Source organism: Parus major, chromosome 4, assembly GCF_001522545.3.
Source record: "Parus major isolate Abel chromosome 4, Parus_major1.1, whole genome shotgun sequence".
Lineage (NCBI taxonomy): Eukaryota > Metazoa > Chordata > Aves > Passeriformes > Paridae > Parus > Parus major.
This window is the reverse complement of record NC_031771.1, coordinates 29,494,192-29,522,027: the sequence shown is the minus strand read 5'-3', so window position 1 is coordinate 29,522,027 and position 27,836 is coordinate 29,494,192. Positions and strand designations below refer to the sequence as shown.

Here is a 27,836-nt window from a genome sequence, read left to right as displayed (position 1 = left end):
TCTTCAGAACAAATCTGTGAATATCAATCTCTGAAATCTTCGAATACTTACTATAAAGATCACTTTCATTCAGGTCTCTCAGGTGATATTCAGCACTTGTTATCCCCTTTGTCTGAGACAGCAGGTCTCTTTTGGGTTTCGTTTCTTTTGCCCCTAGCCCTTGCAATGTCCTTTTCTATTATATTTCAATACACTTCAGGATCTAATCAGGAGTATTTTTGTTACTAAGACTATCTGCTGCCACAGATCTAAAAATGTTCATTTCATACTACTTACAATTGAATATTAAGTTCCTTTCTGAATAAATCTATGAAGACTTATATTTATTTTCATCAGTATTATTATGCACACTTATGATATCTGATGGCTTAGATCTCTTCTGGCATCTTTTTATCATAGAAAGGTATTGCTTAATCCTATACTACTACTACTACTACTACTAATAATAATAATAATAATAATAATTTTATTGAAAGCAAGTTATATCTGTCTACATATTGATTTTCTTCTTTCATCTGACATATGCTGTAAATTTCACAGATTACCCGTTGGATAGGTATTTTTTTCTTCTAATTGGAGAAGTACCGATAAGATGTTTAATGTGCAAATTTTTAAGAACACAGAAACTTGAAGTTTTCAAAACCCTTCTTCCCAGAACTTCTTCCCAAGCAGGAGTATAATAAAAGAGTCAATATTTTTAGAAAATTAGACCTGCCATTAAATTCTGTTCTTCATATAACAGAAATTATAGTGATGATATTGTTTTATTCTAAAATTACTCATTTTCCATAAGAGCCTTATGTTCTGTGGGCTTTAATTGTTTTGGGGTTTTTTTCCCACATTCCTAAGGACTGCTAGGTTATTACTTCCCAGGTATATTATCACATCCACACAATATTACTGCAAATATTATTTCTCTTTTTTTGAGGGAGTTTTAAATATTTATTTTACAATAATAGTAACAACTCAACAGATAAAGTGGTGAAGAGGGCAGAAATATTTTTACAGGTTTGTGTGTGAATGTATGCATTCATGCACATCAATACTTACTAAAATAGAGAACTATTAAGATTTTCTAGAAGATGGAAATATTTTCTCAGATAGGAAGATGCTTTGTGCTTAATTCTGTTACATGCAAATACCAAAAAAGGAGAAAAAAGTGCCTTTTCTGATACAAGAGAAAAATAGGAAACAAGTGTTCTTACTGTTGCCAAGAGCATCAGGAACAAAATTAGGAAAGCAAACTTGGAAGGTCAAAAACTGTTATAGCACCCAAAAGAAAGGCACCATTTGTGCTGATGAGCAGTTCCTACTGGGGAAAATCTGCTTAGCCTTTTGTTATCATCAAACAACCATTTCTGAACTGCAGAAATTAAAGAAAGGTCTTTTCTGAGCAACCTGCTGGAAATGAGCTATTTTAGGCAACAATGATGTTTTAAGTCCTGAGACAAAACTAGAAACACTTCCACAATTAAAAATATTTTTATCTAGAGGTAAATATTTTATTTTCTGCATTATACTACAGTAGGTTGTAATACAATGTGGCAATGATAATTGTGTATTTTAAAATCACTTTAACTAAAAAAACCTTAATTTTGTGATGATTTGAATGGTACGAATGCAAGGCATCTGAAGTATATTATACCAGTGCAAGCAGTCTTCTTTACAATCATCAGTGCATGGATATAAATTGAAGAGTAATTATAATAAAGTAAATAATGCTTGCAGTGTAGTATGTTAAGTTCTTCAAAGATTCTTAGTTGCACTGCTGGCAAGAACTCCAAGCAGCAGTAAAGGCAATTGAGCTATACAGCTAAGAAAAAAGTTCTTACACCAATTTTCCTTTTTCCTTTATTATTAATATTTCCTTCTTCAAAGCTACTGTGGATGACTTCATTTTGACAGAAACAATGTTTGCTCTATAACACCCTTCTATTTCAGTGTTTTGTTTAAATGGTAGGAGTTTTCCATGTTTGCAGATGAGAAGCTGCTTATAGGATCAGTGTAGACCCTGAACCTCTAATACACCTGTTTTGGGTAGTTAATGGCATTTTATTTTGAGACCCAGAAGACTTTTGGTCAGCAGATTTGAGCAGATTTGATCAAACTTTGTAATAATAGAACTTTATCTTCCTGGTTTGATTTTTGCATAAATATAAAGAAAGAAAAAAAAAAAAAAAAAAAAGAAGGTGTCTAAGGCATAGAATGTTGGATATTGGGAGGCTTTAAACAAAATTTTTTTCACTCAGGATAAAGTAAATAATACTTTGGGGCTTTTTTCTCAAACAAAATTATTTGGGTTATAAAATTTCTCTTTTGTACAAAAAAATAATGCTCTTTGCTTCTTGTACAGTTAATTTTTATTGTAGCTCATTTAATTCTCTTCTGTTATATTTGCTTTCTATTTTGAGAATATAATTTTCCTGAAGTGATAGATTTCAGATTTTTAAAAAAGTCTATAGTCTTCATAAGGGTAATCTCTTGGGGTAGGGCAAAACCAGAAAAGATAGAGGACATCAGTTTTTTATCAGTTTATATTATTTTCCTCCTTCTCCTTCTCCTCATCTTCTATTCTGTTGATCTTCCTGAAATGAAGAATACATTTCTTAAAGTTTTATGTTTCTGTATTCTTTAAAAGAAACAAAAAATTAAATGTATCATCATTTCTAGGAAAAAATCACAAAGATTTTCTCTATTTCATCTTTTTAAACAATGCTTAGATATTTCCTCTTTTATATTGACAGCAGTTGGAGTGGTAAGAAATATATATGGCTTGTCTAAAAGGACAAAATAGCACAGAGGAACTCAGGTTGTTAATTTGCCACCTGTTGGCAGCTCCACGCTTGCATCTTGCTTGGCTATGTGTGCATAGAAGAGGCAAAATAAGTTGCTCTACCTGAAGGAAGAGGGGGAAAAAATGATACCATTTAAATTTAAAGAAGTAGTGTCAGAATTCACATGACTTTAGCACTTTTCTAATACCTTTAAGTCCTGCATTGAGTTTCTTCTTCATGCTTTGCTTTTATCTTTGCTTTAGTGTTTTGCACAAAACACAGTATAAATTTCACACTATTATAAAGACAGTAAATATTGGTAAGATGATTGGGACCTAACTCTGCTACAATTAATTCAAGTAATTGTGCCTTAGTAGGCTTTAATTTCTTCCTGTGTTACCCGTGCTTTAAAATTGGAAAAGCTGTGTAGCATAGGTGGTGTACCATTCCCTTTCACAGCTTTTATAGTTCCTGTCCACAGAAACACTTTAAAAATCATTCTTTATAAATCAGGAAATTTCCAAAAATTTTAAAATCAGTACCTATAGCATGGTCCTAGCCTCATTCCATTATATTTAGTATTCTTGAAAAATATTAGTTATCTTTTGTAAATTCATTGTCTGAAGTGGATTCCATCTCAATATTTTGCAGTAACCATGGTGCTAGTTCTGTCGGAGTATAACAAGTACTTTAATAGTGTCATGAAATCATAGTTCACTAGGATATTGTGATAAACAAAGTCGCTTTTGGAAAATTCATACATGAGATTTGCATGCAGTTCAAAGATCTCCCCAAAACCCTGAGATAAAATGAAAGGGAGACTCTGAAGAGTTTCTCTTTGTCTGTTTGATGACTCTCTAGCCTTGAAAAAATACTGAAGTTGATTATTATGGCTGGCAAATTATACTTTTTGTAGAAAGAGAAGTGATGGTTTTCTGTTAAAGCTATGCTTTGAGAGCAGTGAAAATCATCTTCAGAGATTCCTGAAAATTCTGGGATATCTCTGCTTTTAGAGCTGTTTTGCATGGAGACTTATATAACATTCTTCACTGTATGCAGGCACTTTCAGTAGTGCTACCTATTCCTCTAATCAATAATATTAATTTCTGACCACAAAGAGCAGCTTTAATAGCCCCTACTGCTGTATGATACCTAAACTTATTACAATGGCTTGGAGAAAGAGACAATCACATTTCAAACATAATTTTAGATCTTAGTCACATCATGATGTAAAGTCAGTCATTTAAGCTTCAATTGTCCAAATATGTACAAAGTTTTATAGGGCTATATTTGGATATTATGTTTTCATGCTGAGAGGATGCTTATGGTGAGTGTGAGGTTCAGATTGTAGGCACCTAGGTTTAGATGTGAAAATACAGTGAATCCGTGGGTGTAAGCTGTCTGTCTTCTGCAATGGTTACTGGAGATTTAATCTATACACACAGTGGAGTACATAAGGAAATTTTCTCACCCCCTTCAGGCCTCTGGTACTGGTTATTTTAAAAAATTCTTCAGGCTCTGTTGACTGTGTGGTCTAAATTTCCGCTGGCAAAAATAGCAGCTTAGATTTTCAGCTCATAATTAGACGTACATAGTGCATAGAAGAGGAATAGTACCTGTAGAGAATGTTTTTTGCACTAAGCAGTTGTGGTGATGCTGTACATTTGTCATGGCGATTCTTGAACCTCCTTATTGACCACTGATACAATTGAAGAGGAGGGAAGCAGCTGGCTTGACTGGACTGCAGAAATAGTTTTTTTCTTGTTTATTTCAAAGCAATACTGGTGTAAATATAAACAAATTTATATGTTTATTTACTCTGGAAGAGATACAGTTAAGACATATAATTTTTTTATTTTTTTTTATTTTCTGGTTCATATATCAATTTTTAATAAACTGGTGAAAAGAAGAGATTATAAAAAACACGGTACTTAAAATTGAACTGGTCATTGTGGCAGTGCACTCATTCTGCATGTGTACTTAATCAAAACTGCACCTTTTTTTTTTAATTTCAAAGTGTATTACTTGAAATCCTTATCAGAACCACCCAGAACTCAGCTCTGTGTGGCTCGAGATCTAGCACTGCTGTCCTAAATGATATATGATACTGATATGTAGGCATTCAACTCTCCAGTTCATCAGCTGCAAATGAAAACATTTATGTTTAATCCTAAGAGGGAGAGAATGTTTATCGCTTGAGAGGACAAGGAAAAGTCATCTCTTTCAAGGATACAACCCCTTGATGTCAAACAGCATCAGTGGGGGTCTTTAAAGGCAAATTTGGGAGATGCAGGATTGTGCAGAGAGGAGCAGTGAAAGTATTTGGAACCTTAGGACCAAGGCCCAGAATATATGAGGCAAAAATTATTTTTACTTTTCCAGTTCTCATCTTACAAGAAAGAGTGAAAGGAGGGATGCAGTAGTATGTGATTTTCTTCCTATATTTCAACCGCAAGCTGATATTGTACCTGTGCTATATACTCACATGCATGTGTGTGTACTTATGTTTCATAACTGACTCTTTTTAGATCAAATAATACATATCTTCATTAAAACTCTGCAGACTGGCAGTAAGTAAACTGCAGGTATGTGAGAGTGATATTTTATGCGTTTTCAGTACTGAATTGGTGTGAGTTTTTTCTGCTGTTGTCCCTCCCTCTGTCCCGTAGGATTTAGGTGACAGAAGAAGGGTCCTAAGGGGAATCCACAGATACTTAATGATCTTTTGCTACACACCTATTTACAGTCATAACAAAATGGCAGCAGAATCCTTGCCAGTGTGAAATACACCAACTCACAGGATGAGTGTTTGCCCTGTGACTGCATCAAGTGAATTCAGAAAAGACTTGACAGTAAACAACCTCCTTGTGTAATGGCTATGTATTTTGGTTTCTAAAAAATGTCAGCCCTTTTCAGATATGGAAAGTGGTATTAAAATGTGGCAGTGCTGAAGTTCAGGCAGTAAGTACTGATCCTCTGGAATAAATTTCTTATTAAGCCTTTTCTCAGTACTAGAAAATAGGAAAAAAATCACTTAGGTACTACAGTGATGAAGATGGAGAGTTATGCACATAAATATGACATCCTGTAACCAGGAAGCCTCCCACAGAACTGGGTGAGTCACTAAAAATTTCATCCAGATTTGTTTTTCAGGTTCACTTACAACTACCAATACATAGCACATCCTACCAATGATTCTTCTACAATACAATTTCTAATTAATTTATAGAAACCTAACTTCTTGTTATGGAACAAACCCACAAAATCCAGAGCAGGAAGCTGTACACATTATAAATTGTTTAATGACATTGAAAGCATTTTTGGTATAGCTGTAAAGAGCAATGACATAACAGATATATAAGAACAGTTAGCTATTGGAGAGGAAAAAGATGTTTTGTTCATTCCTCAAAAGCAAAATACTTTTCTTGAGCTCTTCCAGAGTCAATGCTACTTAGGCTGAACAGACTTGATAAAGAATTTAAGAGAAATTTTATGTAAAACCAACATTACTTGTTCTAAAACCATAATAAACCATTTTTCTACATGAACAAAGGTTTGGGGATTTTTTTCTGGTTTGAAAGCCCCACACCTTAAAGGACATCAATTGAATAATTTATTTTGGGCAGTGGTAGGGAGCCAGCTATATAAATTCTGTAATGATAATCTGCACTTGCACAATTTCTCATAAGTGAAAGTTGGGTAGCATGTAAGGAAAAGAAAATTTGTTTCTTACCTTTTATACTTACTACAAACAATGGAATTTTGTGGATAAAAAACAGAAAATTAGGTATGAAAAGAGAGAGGAAGTGAAAATAATTGTAAAAACTGACAATATTTATGTGTAATAATAATACCTAGTAAGTTTTCCAAAACTGATACCTTTTAAAATAAAAAAATTAATGTTAGTGCTTTATGTCATAAATCACTTCTCAGCGATGCACGTTATTCCAAAGAAAGATTTATTAAGATTTCCCTCACTCTGAGACATTTGATAATCTGATGAGAGCAAGAGAGAAGAGTAGTTTTGGTAGAGCAATAATCTGATTTGCTATAAAGATTATTTTGACATCTTGGCAATGAGAATCTTTAGGCTGTTTTTCAGGAAATAAGATAGTGGTAATTATGATAATTACTTTGGGGGAAGAATGATGAAGTTCCTGGGTTTACTGTTCTTTTTTTTTCTATATGTCTTACAGACAGACTTATAGGCCCATAAAACTTGGAGGGAAATCCTTTATTTTAAATACCTTTAAAATACTTTAAAAAATAGTCTTGAATTTATTTTTTGAGATGAAAACAGAACTAATAATTTATAGTATTATTAACTTCACCACTGTAATTATGTATTTTTAGATATGTGGGCATGTTCTTTTTTCTTTTTTTTAAAAAAGGGCAATCATCCATATAATCTGCATTTTATTTTTAATTGCATTTTACAATTACCACGTTTTAGGATACTCTTCCCATGTCTTTGAAGTTGTTTTGGATGAGTAAATTTTAGTTAGCTCAGTTTCCCTTTGACTGGGCTTTTTAAAGCATATTAAGGTAAACTAATGACTCCCTGTGGAGAGCTGTCCCCAGCCAGAGCCTGAACTCCCACTTAGCAGGAGCAACAGCTACTTTGGAAGAAGTTTTACTGTTGAACGTAATATTACATATCATGGAATATCCTTGGGGTAGCCCTCTGTGTCACCTCCCAACCTCTTCCAAACCTGCAGACTGTTCATGGGAAAGGCAGAGTAAGAAACAGAGAGGGCCTTGATGCTGTGCCAGCAGTGCTCAACAGTAACTAAAACACTGGTGAGTTATCAACACTTTTGTTCACAAAGTTAAAACACAGCACCATGCAGGTTGGTATGATAAAAATTAACTCCATCTCAGCCAAATCCAGCATACTTCTCTTACAGAAACTTCTACAGAGTTGGGAAGTATAATTAGCCCTACCTATTTTAAACTTTTGTCACAACATATGGTCAAAAATCTTGAAAATCTGGGATTAAAATCTTGTTTATTCATAGGGAGTAAGTGAAGCAAGAAACAATCACAGATTTCACAGTTCTAGCTTTTAGTCCAATTGGAGTGATATGCCCACAGGCTACAGCTCCCACTTACATTAACTGTACAATGAATTAGTGGAAATGTAAAGATTTTCTCTCATGTCTGGCAGGTTTAAATTACATGTGATTTCAATATGCACTGTGAGAAACACCTTTAAGTGCTGATATTGTGCATGATTTCACTGCAAGAAGAGACATAAGGGTTGAAATTCTCATAAATATTGTCATGAGCAGTGGGAGACTTACATACTAAGCTATATGAGGAAATTTTGAATTGAATATTCCATCAACTATATAAAAAACATTCTGGAAAAGTGAAGGTGTTCTCAACTATCACTTGCTGTTTTCCAACAGCCTAAACGTAAAAAGACAGGCTAAAATGCACAGAGGTGACAGACATAACTTCATGACATAGTTATACATGGCTGTATTTTTTATCCTTTTAGGTAGCCCAGCGCTTTGGAAAGTTACATTTTGGCTATTTTGGGGGCTGGGTTCCATCTCTGTAGAGCAGGGAGTAGTAATGAGACTTCTTTACTCAGATTTAATAGCATTCCTTTGGAATGAACTAGAAAAAGAATTTTTGAGGTAGTCAAAGCTCAGCACATGCACTTACAGATTTGGTTTGCAGAAACCTCATACAACAGTCTCACTAATACAAGTTTTGTGAAATGTTCCTATTTTTGTTGGTTCTGTAGACACCCCTGGAGGACAACATTTTCTTACCCTGTTTTATTACATACAGCTTTTTTGCATCCCCCAATCTACTTGCGGGTGCAATCCAAAACTGTCACCTTAGTGACTTGCAATACTTTTTCTCACAAATTTTGTAATTACTATATTTTTTTTTTAATAGTTGCTCTTGTCTCCTCATCAGAAAGATGAGAGCCAATCTGGCAATGGAAGCAGAGTTAATAAGCTGACACTGGTATGCTGAGAATGTTCATAATGCTGTAGAGAGGGGAAAACAGATTCATCTGTTAGTTAGAAGGCAGCAATTAGGTTATTGGAGAGTGGACTAAAATTTATTTGCAACTGATCATTGCTGTGTGTAAACAGGTAACTGTTCTGAAGCAGGTCTCTGTGGTCTAACACCATTCCCGCAACCTATTCACCATGATCTTGTACAGTTAGATCACTAAACATCAAGAGAATGACCATTCAGCCTTAGAACATCTTTCACCCCATTATATAGCTTTTATAGTTGTAATATTACTAGCAATTCACAAGCCTCCTGAATTTGGAGACCAATGTCAAGGAGGATGCTTATGTTCAAAATAGATGTGTGTGTATGAAAGATCAGTAATTGTAAAATTATTAGTAACTCGTGTGTGAAATTCACATTTACTTAGATCAGACACAGTGTAAGTTTTAAAAAACTGCTATTTTCTATACTGTGGATGGGAAAGTGTCATCACAACCTTAGGCCTGCAGGAAGGCAGACTCCTCTGCATTCTACTTGTGTGTGTGTCTGTGAGCTAAGGGATTGTGTCAAATCACAGTCATTTCATGAGGTTTGAAACGCTTGGTTGCTTCTTTTCAGGCATTGGAATAGGCTGCCCTGGGAGGTGATGGAGTCACCACCCCTGGAGGTGTTCAAGAGGTGTCTGGATGATATGGTGATATGCTTTAGTGGTTGAGGGGTTACACAGGTAGTGCTGGGGGAATGGTTGGACTGTATGATCTTAAAGATTTTTTCCAACCTTGACCATTCTGTGATCTTATGATGGTTAAAAATCTCATCATCAAATGAATTAGTATAAGATTAAAATCTACTGTATCTATGCAATTTTGATTATATGAACAAAGCCAAAAAAATGGTATTTCATATATCCATCATCTAGAAGAGGCCATGAGAACATCTTCTCTGACTTCTGCATATACTTTCGGTTTTAAACATTTCAAATTGTCATTGAGCAATTCAGATAATTAATCTGATATTTTTGAAACTACATCTACTTATCCAAGCAGGTAGTAGTATAATCTTTACCTGGAGATTCCCACCACAGAAAATTCATCATGTCTCTGGTAGTTGGTTGCAATGGTATATTGTCCCCATTGTTAGAAAAAATTACCTACTCCTAATTTAACGTTGTCTGGTTTCCATATGCAACCATTTTTATATTGGACTCAGACTCTTGCATAAAACCATTGTCTCCATTCCTCAAACAATTTTCAGGTTTTTCCTTGCCCCTAATTATTTTTTTATTTCTTTTTTTGAAAGACAGAAATTATATAAAAAAAAATAATTAAAAAATAAAAAAAATATGGAGCATTCTAGGCTTAGTCTCCCCAGTGTAGTATACAGGTATGAGTGTGTTGTATTATTCTTAACTCACTTTTGATATACTCTTAAGGACTTTACAGAGGCTTTTGGGTCTTGGTTTTATTTTTGATTCATTAGATTCAGATTTCATATTGACTTGCATGTCAGCTATGATCATTAAATCCTTTTATAGCTGCTGCCTTTTAGGATTCTGTTCAGTGTTAATGTCCTACATCCCTCATTCACCTGAAAAGTTGCTCAACTTTACACTTGTCTACCTTTGAACACATTTTTCTTGAATGAGCAACTGACTATAATGATTTTGCTGTCATTATCTATAACTTTAGTGCCATGGACATTCATAGACATTTACATCCAAATCATTTGTGAAAATTTTGTGAAGTATCAGCTTTTGTACCAAGAAGTTTCCTGTAAAATGATTATTCTGCTTTGACAACTACATTTTATTATAGATAAATTATTTTTCCTTCAGGTATGAGTTTTTATTCCAAAAAAGCTATGCCCTGCTGATATTCAGTTACATTCAGAAAGTTTTCTAATAAAAAAATTAAATTAAGTTTGTCTGACAAAGTTCATTTTTTCATAAACCCATGTTGACTGCATTATATTTATGATTTTCTGTAGTTCATTCTCATATCATCTCTTTTATTATTTCTCTTGGATATGCATCAAGCTGTTCAGTTTAGCTCGGATACCTGACTTTGTCTTATGAATATTTCAACAATCTTTTTTTTTAGACTTCCCAAATTTCCTGTTATTCTGAGATTTATTAAAATGCTAAGAGCTAGTCAACTCTTTCAAGATAATTAGGTACAAATTATCTAACCTGACAGATATATATTCTTATAAAAAAACCTTATCAGCTTCCTCAGTTGCTGGTGGCTTGTAAAATACTTTTTCATCTTAGGTAACAAAAGTATGTTTTCTCATTCTTTGTTTTTTTTCTGTTTGGTTTTTAAACTATGCCAGACATGGAATTCTTAGCTTTTCTTATCAGTTTTCTTCATTTCCCCTTTTCCCTTCTGTACCTTCCCTCCACAACATCATTACTTTTTCCATCCTTACGCCTCTGCCTAGCAATTCTCAGAGACTAAGAATTAGCCTCACAAACCTCACAGGCACAGGAACAGACCTCTCTTGATTTGTTCAGCTTCTCAAAACTCCAGCCACACAGCTCTCACTGAGACAGGCAGACAAACATATCAAACACACAGCTTGCCAAATCCTTTTACACCCAAGAAGACTGGCAGCTTTAAATGATTTTTCCCTCCCTTCTTTTTATCTGTATTGTTGGTCTCTTAGGGTATTTACATCCCTGTCCAGCTTTACTGAATTTTAATTGGAGCACTGAAATGTTGCAGGCAGTATGACAGCCAAGAAAGAATTGTTTAAACAGTAGTATTGATGAAATCCTATTAGTTCTAATAAATTACTTTTGGCAGCCATACTCCCGGTTTTGGGAAGGATAGATCCTTCATGAAATTTTACCAACTTCTCTCCCAGCCAGGTCCAAAGTTCTGTCTATTTTTAGTAGTCAAAAATGTTATTTTGATGGAGTGATTTTGTATACGCTTATTCAAAGCTATGTATTTTTGCTGTATGTACTTTCTCACATTTGTCTCTTTAGTACCTCAGTTGCAATGGTAGCCTGTAGTATGATAGGTTAGAAACCATGCTGGGCCTTAGATAATCTATATTTTCAGCTAGACTATGCCAATGGATTATCATATAGCCTTAGGCCAGTCATTCAGCTTTCTTTACACTCTGTAATATCTGTATTTCAGTGATATCTTATTTCAGTGCCTTGAAATCAGTAACTAAAAACTGCTACTTACGTTCTGTGTATTATTCTGCTCACATAACTTATCTCTCAGTGTATTCAGCTGCAGAAACATTACACTGGGCTAACTACATCTGTGTCCAAAGCAGTGACTTTTTAAATTTTGAACTAGAAAACATGATAAAGCAAAAAGTCTTTCCTGTGTTAATGTCACAAGAAAATAGAATTATATTTTATCAGGGCTAGAGAAGTCAGTACTTTGAGGGAGGAAGGGAAGAGAGCAATCTCACAAATCTTTTTTTCCAATTCAGAAGTTAATAGAATGCAATGAATAGCGTGGAAAATAATAGTAAATAATTGTAGTTTGAAAATAAATAATCACTGAAAAAATGCATTAAACTGTTCTTTGCACACTTTAAGATACATTGTAAACAACCATTCAGGTATAAGTGGTTATCAGAATACATGTGGTTAGTGTTGTAGCGTATAAAATCAAGTTCCTTAATAGCTCTGGAGCAAGGGATAGTGGATTTCCCAAATGCAATAAAAATGCAGCACCAGATATAGTGGGTAAAATATTCAAGCCAGTTTTCTGTAGTTTTCAGTTAATTACCAAAGCTGAAGCCACTGCTTACATTGCAGGAACAGTCTGTCTGTGATACTGTAAGGTTTTTTTTTTTTTTACTTGTGGCTTTTTGAACTGTGAACTAAATATTACAAAGAGACAGATAATGCTATAAAAGAAACTAGTATCCTTATTTTATCAGCTGATTTGTTATAAAATGTGTTTTCTGGCTAAGTCTAGAGGTCTGGAGTCCCTTGCTGTGGACAAACATAACTTTTATTAAATCTGTCTGTGCTAGTGCAAAGGTCTACGTCAATGTTCTTCCATGGCTCCTAAGATATTTCATTCACACTGACCAGTTTAGTCAACAAAAAACATTTAAAGGATTTTAATTATTCCACAGTAGCTGAATTTATCTTAATGGCATGTTTTGGGGAATGCTTATGGAAACTGGCAGAGTTTAGGGGATTTGTCTGAGAGAAGGCAGCACCAGGTTGTGAGAAGCTGGAAGCTGGATGTCAAATGTGAGTGAGTCTTTCCACATGCCCAGCTGAGCTTACCCCTAGGGAAGGTAGACAAGACTTTTCCTTTAACCTTAGCCAACACATTCAGATTTGGTAATCAAAGAGTTTATGCAACCAAAATAAACATAGGTTAGGTGTACCTGTGGTTCAAAAGCATATATTCTGGGAATAATATTTGAGAGGAAAAAATTAGTAACTTATATATTCCTCTTGAAACCAATAATATTTGAATGCAAAAATGTCGCATAAACAGATCATTAACACTGCTTAATCAAATAATCATGAGCAAGGCAGATTTCTTTGAACCAAATTGATTTAAATCCTTCATTTTAATCACAATTTAAATCAGCAAGTAATATTTGCTGATTTAGATAATTGATGCCAATCTTGTTTTGCATTTGTATTTTACTTTAGAAAAAGGTCACTTTTATGACCTGGAATAATCTTTAGAAAAAAATAAATTGTCAAGCAGCACAAAAATTTCTTCCTCTTACTTGATATATGATAAATGAAAAAAAAAAAAAAAAATTGGTTTAGGTTTTGACCAGTTTAACTGCTTAGATTTTTAAATTTATTTAGGTTTTCACCACTTTAAAATATATGTGTTTAGATTTTTAAATTTGTTTTGTGGTGGAAAATGTCTAGGAATTCATTTGGGTTTTTAAAAAAAGATTACCTTTCTTTTGAAAGATTGCTTGTGTTTTCTCTCATGCAGGATAGAAACTAAAGTACAACTTAAAACACAGTCAAAATTTAAGTCTCTTTCCTGAATTAAAGGTACCATGAAATATGATGGACACATACATAGAATAAAATGAATCAAATATATTAAAATGTTAAATGAATGATATTTTTTTTTACAGAAAAGAATTTATTACTATGTTTAATACAGTTTCTGAAAACAACATGCCAATATATATATATATATATATATATATATATAATAATACAGATGATGACTGCTGTATTTTCAAAATCACAGTAAGGATTTAGTGTATGTCTATGTATATTGGAAAATTTCACATGGATTTAAGTCTGTGATTTAGTACCTATGTAAACTAAGAACAACTCAATGAGAGCCCTTTCTTTCACTTTTAAAAAAGATTTCATGATTTTTGTCATGATTATATATTGGTATGCTGAAAGAGAAAAATAATGTTTCCAAACCCAAGGTCAGCTTGCCAGTCTCAAACACAAAAATATTCGTGTGTGTTTGCAAGTGCAATTGAGATCAAAAGTAGTTAAAACAAAACCTTTCTGTCTATTTTTATTTAAATAGATTAAATAATATTATAATAACTTAAAATTAAGTTATTCAGTACCTGTCGTCACATTGACCTTAAAAGTATGTATTTTCCCTTTATCTTCACGTGAACATTCCTGGATAGTTCACTGATTGTTGCTTTACATTGTTATGTAAAAACACAATCAATAAGTCAATTCTGTTGTCCTTTTGTAATCACTGCTCATGTGATTAATAACCAACCCTGATTATTAAACATGGAGACATGTGAAGCGTCAGTGTTGTTACCTATTCAGCCTTTTCTGTTACAGGATGATTCTGTACATAATACAGCATAGGTCTGTTTCTTATAGCTGACAAATGCTTACTAGTTAATAATGGAACCAGGAATCAATGGCTTAATGGTTACCCAAAAAGATTAAGAAACAGACATCATTGCAGCCAAAAAACCTAAAAATCAAATTCTGCCTGATGATCCTAATGTTTTTCTATGACAGAACAGCAGACCTCATGAATAGAAAAGTAACATTATCTTAAGTAAGTTGTCTAGACATAACTTCCAAAAAAGCTGACTCACATTTTTCTAACCAAGATGATTGAATTCATGTATTTATAAGTGGCTGAATAATCAAAGCCAAAAAATGATCTCATAATCATCTGAAATTGTAATCATGGACAGTCTGATTCACACTGGCCCATCTTTTGTCAGAATTTGGACCAAATGAAATCCTAAGGTCCCTAAAATTTGAAAAATTCCTTTGGTTCTTTGCTTTTATGACACTGCAGCAGTATGCAAGGATTTTTTAAGGTGGGGCTAAAATAAAAAGTGTTCTTACATCAATTCAGTAGAAAGTGCAAGTGTAATTCACCTTATACTGAGGAATTGACTGAACAATTTCCTGAAACATTTTTTGCCTGTTACTTTGGTAGTTCACTGATTAGTAAATACACGAGGGTTACAAGTATAGTGTGAAAATTTTGTGTTATTGTCAACCCAATTGTTGGAACATTCTGGCTGGCTTTATATCAAAAGGATGTGAAAGGTATTTTTAGATTATATATATATATATCATCACACAGCCTCATTCTTAGGACCAAAAATTCAGAGGAAAATGCCAAGAAATGTGCCAAAAGAAAACAGCTGTTTGGGAAAAGTGCTGTGAAAGTTACTTAGATAAGTAAAGCTAACATACTTTCACATGATTCCATAATATTTAGAAGCATCTTTTTTGCATACATATATATATATATATAGTCAATTCATTGTGCAGTCAGAACATATACACTACCATTATAGAATAGTGATACCGTTTGTATTAAAAGGTTTCAATCAATCAGCTCTAGGATTTTAAAATTTAACCATATTATTCATGTTCAGTAAAAGTTCCTTGATGTATGGAAGACCATAAAGGGTCATTTAAATTGTAAGAAATGTGGTGTTTGGATAATTAGGAGGCATAAACCTAAATCCTTTTATGATATTCATTTCTATTGAAATAAATAAGGAGAATTCAGATAATGATCTGAATAACAATGAGTGCTGGGTTTAGCTGATGATCCCAAGTAAGTCGAAGAGCTGTATGAACTGAATTCAAATAAGTGGGATGTGGTATCTATTGATATTTAATCTTTTTCTCCTTTCTGGCTTTTGTAAAATTTAGAAGTGAATAGATAGTTGAAAAGTAATGGTTTACCTTTTCCCTCATGTCAGTAGGAAAAAAGAACTTTCCCATTAATCAGATAAATGGGTTTTAGGCTTTTTTTTTTATAAATTCTAAATTACTAGAACACTAAAAATAAACTATTATTTGTAATATTTATAAACTGCTTAATATCTGAAACATCTGAAGCTGAGATATATAGCAATATATCGCTGCACATACTAATAATCTCCTTTGCTCATGGTATCTTTCCTCACTCATATATAATGCACACAGTAGCTCTGACTTTGGTTTTGTGCTTTTCCTTTCAGGTTTGGATATATTCTTCATAAGGATGATCCCACGCTCCAGAAAATTGATCTGGAAACAATGTCATACATCAAGACAATTAGTTTAAAGGATTATAACTGCGTTCCTGAGTCACTGGCTTATACACATCTTGGAGGATATCTTTTCATCTGCTGTAAGCCTGACACCACTGGGGCTGTCCTGCCACAGCTCATAGTGGATAGCGTTACCGATTCCGTGATTGGATACAATGGTGACGTGACGGGCACGCCACACATCTCTCCAGATGGACATTACCTTCTCAGCATCGATGATGCCAAAGGCCTCATGAGGATCCAGTCCATAACAGTGAGAGGAGAAATACAGGATGCGTTTGACATTCACACTAATTTGCACATATCTGATGTGGCTTTTCAGCCGTCCTTCACTGAAGCTCATCAATACAATGTCTACTGCAGCTCCAGCACGCAAACTGATGTTCTCTTCATGGAGCTCTCCTCTGGCAAGGTGAAGATGGTGAAGAGTCTGAAGGAGCCCATCAAGGCAGGTGAATGGCCTTGGAACAGTAAGAACCGTCTTATAAAAGACAGTGGCCTTTTTGGTCAGTATCTCATGACCCCTTCCAAGGAGTCTCTGTTTATCCTGGATGGACGGCTCAATAAGTTAAATTGTGAAATCACCGAAGTGGAGAAAGGCAACACAGTAATTTGGGTTGGAGAAGCATAAGAATCTGTGTTAGATATTTATTGAGTTAATAGTTTTACAGTACATTGCACTCAAATTACACCATTCTTCAAATTTATACAATTTTTATTTTAAATTGTTAGGCCCTTCTATACCTGTTATGTCTTTGACGTACACAATTTGAATCAACTTCCACATAAAAGTGACTAAAATGATAGCTATTTGATAATGGTATTCCTTATTAATTATCAACTGAAATTGTGTTGTTTGAGATAACTAAATATGGAAATTGATGATAACCATAATAAATGATTGTAAAAAAAGAAGAAAAAAAAAATCCCCAAAAACAACCAAAAAAGCTTCAGGAAATTTAATATGATACTTTGCATTTGTTAATGGAAGACTTAGATATGATTGAAATTTTGTGCTGTTTTGCTTCAGACACGAAACAAGAGCTGTTGTACCACAACCTTTGACTCCTTAAGCTGAAATGTTATGTCCTGTCCAGTCCACTGTTAAATCTTTTTGTGCCTTGAAGCGAAAATCTCACAAGAAAGACAAACATAGAAATTACAAAATTTATTCCCACTGTGGCTACAGGATTGCTTGTCATTGGAAAGAAAGTTTTGTTATCAAATTCCAGGTGTCAAGTTGTGCAACATACATGGACAGGAAAAGAAAAAATATTTGCAGTGTTTTCTGATCACTGCATTTTGGAGTTTATTTTTATGGTGTCTTAGTTGAGAAAGCTGCTTGCAGAAGCTTAACCTTTTTTTAGAAAAAAAATAGATGTTAGGTTTTTCAGCTATCACAGGGTGGCATCAGCAAGGACTTTCAAGTCTACTGAAGAGAAATATTTCACATCCTTTCAGAATATACCACATTCTAAAAACCTGGCATCACAAAGCTTCACTTATATCCTTGAGGAAACTGTTAATTAAACATACAGAAAATGTATTTTAAGAAAATGAGAATGCAAAGAACTGAAGACTACGACCAGTAGATAATATTTTTGCTTATTCATTGTACCATTGACTCCTATTTGTTAAACCATTTGGTTAGCTCAACAGGTTTTCTAGTCCTTGCATCCAACTGGATTAGTGTAAAAAAAACCCAACCAAACAAAAAAGAAAACCCCAAAACAAACGACAAACAACAAAAACTTTGTATTTTTTATAGTTTGCTTACTTAGTATTCTAATATAACACTAGTTAAACGTGTAAATGGGAAAAATAAGATTCCCAGAAGCAGAATAACAAGTCAATAGAAAGCCAGCAGTGAACATCTATCCAGACTCAGAGCAATGACTTAGAAGTTTGAGAGTATTTTTATTTTTATTACGTTTTTGCTAAAGAATGCTTATAAACTCTTAAACTGACCTCCATTTACTGAAGGCAATCAGAAAAAAATAAATCTTTTTTTTAAACAAAGTTTTACTGCAATTTAGATTGTGTAAAATTGCTTTGAAATTTGGAATTTTCTAGCATTGTAATCTTGTGTGCATTAAGCATTCTGCCCTGTGTGGTACAGTAGATCTCTCTTTAGCTTGAGCGAACCTCCTGGTAAGTAGCTTTAACTGAGATAAAAATTTGCTTACATTTCTAGCTACTGAATCTATTTTCCTTTTTAATATCTCCTCTCCATTGTGATCAAACAATAATCATGTAAACTGTCTGTTACTCAATTGCAGTAGTCTGTCTCATGCAGTTTTTGTTCTGTAATTTATACCACGTGAATGTTCTGTATGTAGAAAATGCTTGACAAAAGGAGAATAAACCCCATAAATTTTAAACAGTCCTGACTTTGGTGAATCATCGAATCAGCCACACTGAGCTGGCAAGTAAAACTGACTATTCAAAAGCACCAATTATTTTAAATAGATGTATGAAAATAGATGTATTTATATATATGCAAAATAATATGAAGTGTGGAAAGAAAATTTTTTAGAAAAGCTTGAGTAACTGAAAAAGTTTCCTTTGGCTGCCACAAAGGAAAGTTCATCTTAAAGCACAAGCTCATCTATTAGCACATCTAAAATACAAGTACAGGCTGAGTGGAGAATGTGCTGAGGCAAGCCTTGGGGAGAAAGACTTGGGAGTGTTAGTGGGTGAAAAGCTCAGTATGACTCAGCAGTGTGTGCTTGCAGCCCAGAAATCCAACTGCATCCTGGTCTGCATCGAGAGAGACATGACCAACAGGTTGAGTGATGTGCTTATTATTATTTGCCTTCAATAATTCTACTTCTTTTTTGACAATATTGTCCAGACTGTGTGCAAACAATGGTCACAACTTCTCACCGTTTTATTTTCAGTGAAGTTAAACAAATATTGGATCACCATGGTTGCTCTTATAGCTCTTACAGTTGAAGTTCAGCTTTCTCAAATACAGGTGGTGGCCTGACTGAAAACTTCAATCTGAATGAGGGGATGAGCTGGAACCTGTTTCCATTTTCTGCTAGCAGCTCTATGAGGAAAGCTGAAAAAGGAGGCTTTTTCAGCCCAGAGATGGGCTAATAGCAGCCTGCCAGTACCCATGAGAGGTTATAAAAGAGACAGGGTTAGATTCTTCACAGCCCTACAGGAGGACAAGACAGCAGCATAAATTAAATCAAGAGTTTCAGGCTGGATAGAAGGAAAAGCTGTGATGGCAGTCAAGCATGGGAGCAGGTTGTTTAGAAAGACTATGCAGTCTCCATCCTGGGGGTTTTTCAACACCTGTCTGTATTTTGCTCATCTGACCTTTAGTGGAACTGGCTGTGACTAGGAGAGTGTCAGACTAGAGACCTGCCAAGGGCCCTTCAAACTTCAGTTGTCTTGTGATTCTATTATTACATCTTGGGGATGGAGACTTAGTTTGTTTTAGTTGTTTGAGTTTCTGATTGAGTTTAATGTAAAACCTGCAAGTGTTAAGGCTGTGTTAGAGTATGGCCTAAGTAAAATTCAAAAAACAGTATGCTTTGTCACTTCAAGTCCTTAGCTCAGAACATCTCACTTTAAACCAAGGATATTCTCATTTGAAATCTGGAACATGTTTCTTGGATTTCAGGAAATCCTGAGTGTGGAACTTGCACAGGATGAAATATGCAGAGGTAAGTGTTCCTTTTGATGTATCTGAAAAATTTCTGTGGCAGAGGGAAGGAGGACTTGAAAAAAACGTTGTAGATAAGACGTGAGTATGTGTCCAAATGTGATCATATCCACTTAAGCGTATCCATAGAATCAGATTTTCTAGTAAATCTTTTCTAGACATTTACAGTATGGTTCAGTAGTGGAATAAAGTGATCTGTCAACTTACTAATCAATTTGAGATAGGAGAGCTCATGTCAAAACTATGGTCATGTCTTCAAAAGAAGCACTGTAACACAGACAAAGTCCTGTTCACCTCCCATCAGTTTGTCCTTTGCATTTTGGTCTTCATCTTAAGCAGTTCCTAAAGAAAGCTACTGAAAACTTTGTTTTGAGGTTAGCAACTAAAATGTAGAACACATAAGAATTTTAAAAAAGACATGTTTAAGCATTATTCAGCTGCAATGAGCCATAAGTATGAACTATTTTTTTTGTGAATACTGTTGTTAAAAGAGGAAAAACATAGTAATAATTTGTATCTAAAAATCCTAATTTCAGCTAAATTCAGAAAGCAACAAGATAGAGCACATGAGGGGGGAGAGAGGAAAAAGTCATTCTGCATATACACACATTAATTAGAGAGATATGAAATGGAGCCCAGCAGTTGTGAACCTTTGCACTTGCACCACACTGATACTGTTTCACTGTGACCAATCTCCCCACAATGGAGGAAGACTTGGAGGAGAAGGGCAAAAATAATGAGCTCAAGGAAGAATGTCAAGAATGACCAATTATTGTAAAGAAAGCTGCATTTTTTTTAGGGGGACTGAAAAGTAAACTTTAGCTTAGATACACACAACTGTACCAGTGAGTCATCAGGCTGTATAAACAGCTTTTGCTGAGACAATTAGTGGAGACTACTGTTCTGAGGTAGCCAGAGCAGCATGGGGGGAAGCAGTGTACGTGTGGCTCACCCCAAGGATAAGTTTGAAAACTGGCCAGCTGCTAAAATGAGCTTTGAAGGGAGTAATGGGCTTGACCTGGTTCATCCCTTGTGCTCCTTTCTGGTGACTTGACACACCAGCACCATGCTGATGAGAATTCAGGGACTGGTAATGGGAAGCATGTTTGCATGGTGATTGCATATTGCAATACTGCATGTTGCAATATCTACATCGTGCCTCTGGTATGATTTCAGTGTGCTGCTGTAATACTCTATGAAATAAAAATGCCATAAAACAACAATTATATAATGTAAATTTGGTATTAAACTCTAAATCCTCCTAATGTGGAACCTCTAAAAGAATCTAGTCAGAGGCTGTCAAACTCCTATCAGTCCATTTTATGTAATACTGGAATTAAAAAAATATATATAAATCAGCATTTACAGTGCTTCATGGTGTCACCATAACAATTAAATTGTGAAGAAATGGGTGCAATCTTACTTATGCTGATGTTAGGAGCATTTCATTTTATAGTCAGTGAATATGGCATTATGCAGAACACAGTATGGCAACATTGTGGTGAACTATTTCCTTGTATTGAGGAAGGAAAAGATTCTGACAGGTCTGTAACCTGAGAGTTAAGAAATCATCTTCTAAGATATGTTTATGTTCCTTAGCACAGGTAATTCAAATTCCAGATTGTTCAAGGGGTTTTATGATGGGGTGATTCTGTTTGTATTTCTAGGGATGTTGATTGGGGTTTTTTGTTGGCTTTTTTTGAGGGGGAGTGGGATAGAGTTTTGGGGGATTTTTTTTGTTTAAATAATAATAAGTTTTCAGGGAAAGTACTAACAAGACTATGTGTCAAAAATCTATTGACACTACTGATAAAAATTTATAAAGAGAAGTTAAAAATACATATTTCGCTTGAATCTATCCTGCCTGTCACCTTAATGGGTTAAATGCCCTGTTGGTGTGCCACTACTTTAAAAATGATTTAAAAATGTCTGCAGTGACCTATCTTTCACAAAGTATGACAAATTCAGTTACTGATAAAAGCCTGAAAGATACTGAAATTGCTTTTTTCTATTTAGAACTAATGCATGAAAGATTGCTTCTTCTAGCTTATGAATATTAAACTTGTTCTTATTTTAATCTAATAGATGAAAAAAATAGCTTCCTGTTATTAGTCATGATGTTAATGTTCTTATTTTTAATCTTCACAAGGTATGTGTCCTTTACAAGAGGGTGGAAAATAGTTCTCTCATTTTGCATTGCTTCTTTTTATATTTTTCTTTAGTAATGAAAACTTAGGTATATACTTTCCTTTTAATTGTCATTAAACCTATGGCAAAAAAAGAAAGAAAAAGGGATTGTCTGGTAATATTTTTCAGTTCTCTCTTGTATAAGATTCAAGAAAAAAGCAAACCACAATTCACCATACCCCAGTAACTTCCTGGAACCTTCCACAAGAAAATTCCCTTCCCCTCCCCTACCCCATCTCAGTAGATCTGTGCTGAATCTTTGCTAATGCTGTGGAGAAGTAGAAGCAATAGCATAATGAAAAATTATTGCATAAATGAGAAGGGAAGAGGAGCTAAGTCTCCAAGTTATGGAAAAATTAGTTTTTAAGTGTCCTAAATATTAATTTATATTAATAAATAAATATTAATTTACTCTACATAATCTGTAAAGATTAAGTAACGAGATACATGCTTGTAAACCCTACTTGGATGCTTCTTCCAAATAAACTTTCTCCCTATACTCTGAGAGCAGAACAACGTAACTTATTGCTCTTCAGGCTCGATCTCCGTGTCCTCTCCTCCACCATTTGATGGCTCCTGGGTCCTTTGAATTTCCAGTTAAGTGGACACCTGGGGTGGCATTCGTGCTATCTTAGAACCACAGAATCATAGACTCAGTAAGGTTGGAAAAGACTTTCAAGATTGAGTCCAAATTTTGACTGAACACCACCATATCAACGAGACCATAGCACTGAGTGCCATGTTCAGTTGTTTCTTGAACTCTTCCAGGAATGGAGACTCCACCACTTCCATGAGCAGCCCATTCCAATGTTTAACTACTTTCAGTGAAGAAATCCTTCCTAATGTCCAACCTGAACCTACCCTGGTTCAGTTTGAGGCTGTTTTGTCTTGTCCTGTCACTGGTTGTCTGGGAAAAGAGGCTGACCCTCACCTGGCTACATCCTCCTTTCAGGCAGATAGAGAGTAGAGAGTGACAGGATTATCCCTGAGCCTCCTTTTTTCCAGATTTAACAACCCCAGTTCCCTCAACTGCTCCTTGTAGGACTTAGTCTCTAGACTCTCCAATAGCTCCAGTGCTTGACATGTTCCAGCACCCCAAAGTCCTTCTTCAAGTGAAGTATTCAAGGTGAGGCCTCCCCAGTGCCAGGTACAGAGGGACAATAACTTCCCTGGTCCTACTGGCATTGACATGTTTTCCTCTTTTACCTTGTAAGCTTAAATGCAACATTTAGCTATGGAGTGAGCCTCTTTCTCACAAGATCAGCATGACCTTCGGAGTTGAATGTGATGCTCAATTTTGGCTGAAATGATTAATCATTTTCATCTTAAATTATATTACATTTCTGCAAAATATTGCTTTTACTTTACCTGTTTTGCTAAACTCTATTTACCTTGGATGACCTCAGTCTTGTAATAGAGATTTTTCCTCCTTCTGACTGTGTTTAAAACCCAAATAGAACACCTTTCATTCACTTCACTGGAGAGAGGCCTAATTTTGCTGTGTCTCTTTGTTACTCTGTAGGAGAAAGGGTATCATTGTAGAGCTAGTCTTTTGTACCCCCTAGCAGCAGCACTTTGTGTGCACTAAGGAGGAAAGCCAAGGAAGAGTGATATTACCACATCTTTCAAGATCTGTGTAGGACACAAAAGCGAGAAGCTCTGTAGTACTTTCAGCTTATGTTTACCTCCTGCTATTTCACATGCCAGCTCTGCTGACAGTCAATTTGGTCAGCGCATTTTGTGGCTGGGACAAAACAGATGTAACATTAACTTCAGTTTAGTACAGGAATCTTCAGTGGTTTTGGGCTCAGAACATGACCAAGAGTGTCCACAGTATAGGAGGAAGTCAGAAGAAGAAAACTGATTATGTTTTTCTGTGGACATTTTGCCTTCTAATTCAAAATGGTTCCAAATATTATTGATTTTAAATACGGTAATTCTGGCTTTTTCAATTGCACAGAGTGTTATACTATCTATCATAAATGACTAGATGATTGCCATAAAGTGCAGCTAATTAAGTGCATTTCATTTTCCTTTGTAATTATAAACTATGTGTTAAACTCCTTCTTAGCGGTTTCCCTTCTCAGTGTTGCTTATATCAACATTTTACTTTGTGCATATAGTTTATCTTCTGTCTTCTCATAAAAAGTGATTTCATCCAGAATATTTGTTTCAGTCAGCTTTAAATATTAAGCAATACTTTTTGTCTGGGAAGAAGGAATGGTCTCTGCCTTGTTCCTGAAAGTTTAAAAAAGTCATTCAGTTCAAAGTTCTATGAACTCACTTTTCTCTTGAGTGAGATGTCGATAGTTTTCAGTTCAAGAAAGGTCATCCCTCTGTCAGGAAATTTTTGTTAGAAATTCTCAGAGGAATTGCTTTGGCATTGTATATAAAATCCTTAGAGCAAAGTATTTCAAATCCTTAAAACAAAAAATAGGACTTGTTTTCCTTCTGGATGCTTGAAAGATGTTATATCAGTATATAAACAGAATCAGAATTCAGAAAGAGCAAAAACCTTAAAACACCTTTCTTTCCTTACTGGTGTTTATAAGGCCATGTTGACAGGAGAGTGGGGACATACAGTTTAAATCTGTAAAGAAGTCTGAGCATTTTGGATCATGGAAAAGAGCTGGAGAACAATTTACCTTTACTTAACCTGTTTTTCAAGTGCATTTAAACCAAGACAGAATTTCATGCCCTTCAGGCATGCAACTAGGACAAGAAAACACCCTTGGCCCACTCCACTGACAGATTCAGATCCTGAGCAGACCTGAGATCATGAAAACACAGAAAAATCCAAGAGCATAATAGTGTATTTTGCTGTTACAGTAGTTAGTCTGCTTCAATAATCATAAAGAAGCTGCAGGCTTTTTCCTTTTCCAAATATTATGCAGAATTCTGCTAGGATTTAATTTGCTACTTAGTGTGATTTCATTGATTTTAGTGAAGCTCTTCTTGTCTTCCAGTAGGATACATTAGACTCAGTTTCAATTTATTGTTTCTGAGAGTGCTGAATGTACAAGATTTGTGGAGAATGAATCTAGTCTGTTGTCATTTGAGTGCGACACATTACAGTCATTACAGAGCAGAACAAAATGGTTTAATCCAAAGTAGACACGCATGGGGATGTCTGGGGTTTCCCCAAATTAATTGAAACATGCAATTGTATGTCCTAGACTGGTGAAGGGTAAATTTATCATCAGACTTAACTGTCATCTTGGTGTTTACATGTGCTTAATATAGTTTTAGCATTTCTGTAAAGAAACAAAAATGGTGGAGGACTGGACTGAAATAGCACTGCACTGAAATGAACCTGGACTTTGAAGCTGGGAGAGGCACTCACATCCACAGATGAAAGCCCTGGATTCTCTGAGAGAGCATGGGGAGAGCTGATGTCTCAGGAAAAATCTTGATAGAACCCATTTTGCTGAATGGGCTTTCTGGTTTTACTCAATGCAGTATAAATAAATTAGGTGGCAGCTTCCAGGCTTTTAGATGTATATTTTTATATTGAATATTGCAGATGAATTTTATTAATTTGATCAGATTACTTATGTTAGAATGATATCAAGGACATGGTAAGAACACCCTACAGGATTAGACCCCACTATTTTTCTGAAGGGCTTACTCTGCTGACATGGGTCTGAAATAAATCCTTGAATTGCTCAGCATTGTGGGAATATACCTTGATATGCCCCAGAAACAGGAACTTTGTCATCTGGAAATAATGTTGGAGAAAGCTGACGTGCACAGAAGAATTTAGAGGCCCATGTTTTGGAAGCAGATAAGCACAGTTTCTATGGATCTAAGTTTTGTACTCAAGTATTTTATATGTTTCATTGGTCTAAAGCTTAAAACAATCAGTAGCCCAGTGGAATTCACAGCACATGAATGGAAGTTTTGTGAGAAAAGATAAGTGTCATAATACCTTGTGCTTCAGCAACCCATTAAAAGTTAAACAAAATAACTCTTCAAATAAAGTGTGTACAAATTCTAACCAACACAGTTCACATGTTACTACTATAAACACAAACTAAGCAAATATTTTCTTCTGTTTGTAAGACATTGGTTGTGTGCCTGATTTCAAGGTAGGTCAAGCAGGCTGTGACCAATTTTGAGGTTTAAAACACCGAATGAAAAGGTACTGGGAGAAACAACATACCAGGAAACTAGTTCAGTTTGTTTTCCCCTTTTAAACAATATAGGTGACAATATGAAAAATAGCTGAGCAAGCTTTGTGCTATTTCGCTGCAATAGCTGCGAAATTTGGTTTCCACACTCTTGCAGATTATAAGCAAATGCCAGAATTTCTAATTGCTCCTCTGCTCCACAAAGTAACTATTGTGGTTTGTTGTGACTATTTTCTTAACTCTGGAAAACATGCAAACAAGGCCCTGCAAGCAGGAAATCATGAGACTTCTTCAGTTTGTTACATTTATACTGCCAGACTCCAGTTAAATATTCAGTATGACTGGGACAAACAAACTTTAATCGGCTTACTGGAAGCCTCAGTCACAGTAGTGCCACTGTTCTCATTGTTAGCACTCCTTTGTTTTAAAATATCTGAAAGTTTTTATTTTTCTCCATAATATTCTCTCTTGCTAATACCTGAATTGGAGCAGTGTGTGGATGTGTGCCAAGTCTCATTTTTATGCAGAGCATGCACATTGTGTGTCATTCTTAGGCAAACACTTTTATCCTGGAACCCCACAAGTACTCAGTGGGACCTGCTGGCTTGCTCAGCACACAATGCCAAATTGTGCTTGAATTCATCAGCAACTTTTGTCACAGTCTCAGGCAAAATGTTTCAGCAGGTTCTTTCCAGATCTCCTCTTTAGCTTTCCTTCTTAACATACTCTGAAAAAAACAGCAAGGGAAATTTTTGGGGGGAAGAAAAGATCTCACAAACATTTAGACCTTCATTAGCCTGTTTACACTTGATTTTAAAGGTCTTTTCCAACCTAAATAATTATTCTGGCAGTTTTGAACTTTTCCATATTGAACATAGTGATTAGAAATAAATGGAGATTTTTGACATGACATTTCAGTAATACCACGTCCAATAGCATTGGCATTTCCAGATATCTCTTGGGAATACCAAAAAATACTATATTCTAGTATACCTTTCCTATAGTTCTCTCCTCATCAATGAATTTGGGCTAACCTACATTCAACTAGTACTCCTCTGTCTTTCTAGTTTCTTGCACACTTCTGAATCACTGCTATTGGGTTTCTAGGCACCACACGGAAACTGTACACTGTTAAAATTCAACTGTTCCTGTTACTCCAGTCATTTTGCCATCCATGGGTTTTTGTTCAAACCTTTAATCAAGAGTTCTGCTGGATTTAGCTTTTCAGGGAAGCTCTGTGAAGGATTACTGCTTCCTTGACTCAGATCATGTTGTCATGAGTGAAATGTTAAAAATCTCTTCTTTGCTATCAAAGCCAGGTAGTCTTGCGAAGAGGCAGAACTTGAACTTTTCAGGAATGGAAAAGTCAAACTCAAATGTAGGTTACCTGTCTCCACAGGTATGCTATATTTTAATTGGTGTTTCTAGTATTATTCTTTTAGACTTTACTAATATGCACTTCGATAAAGTGTTTGGGAGTTTTTAGGTCTTAAAGAATAAAATCCCATTTTTCTTCTGTGAGGTTTTATGAGGAAATTGGCTGCAATGAGGTCAGCAACAATGCAATGA

The 27,836-nt window shown here is 35.0% G+C and overlaps 1 protein-coding gene across 2 annotated transcripts in view; it reads left to right on the top strand.

Annotated features, from left to right (window-relative positions):
• FSTL5 (follistatin like 5) overlaps positions 1-18,657 on the top strand; it is a 275,638-nt gene extending 256,981 nt beyond the window's left edge. For both annotated transcript variants that reach the window (XM_015623545.2, XM_015623546.2), the window contains one exon: positions 16,203-18,657. In XM_015623545.2, coding sequence (XP_015479031.1) covers positions 16,203-16,905 — 703 coding nt within the window. In that variant the 3' untranslated portion in view covers positions 16,906-18,657. The remainder of the gene's footprint in view (positions 1-16,202) is intronic.
• Positions 18,658-27,836: the final 9,179 nt, after the last annotated feature.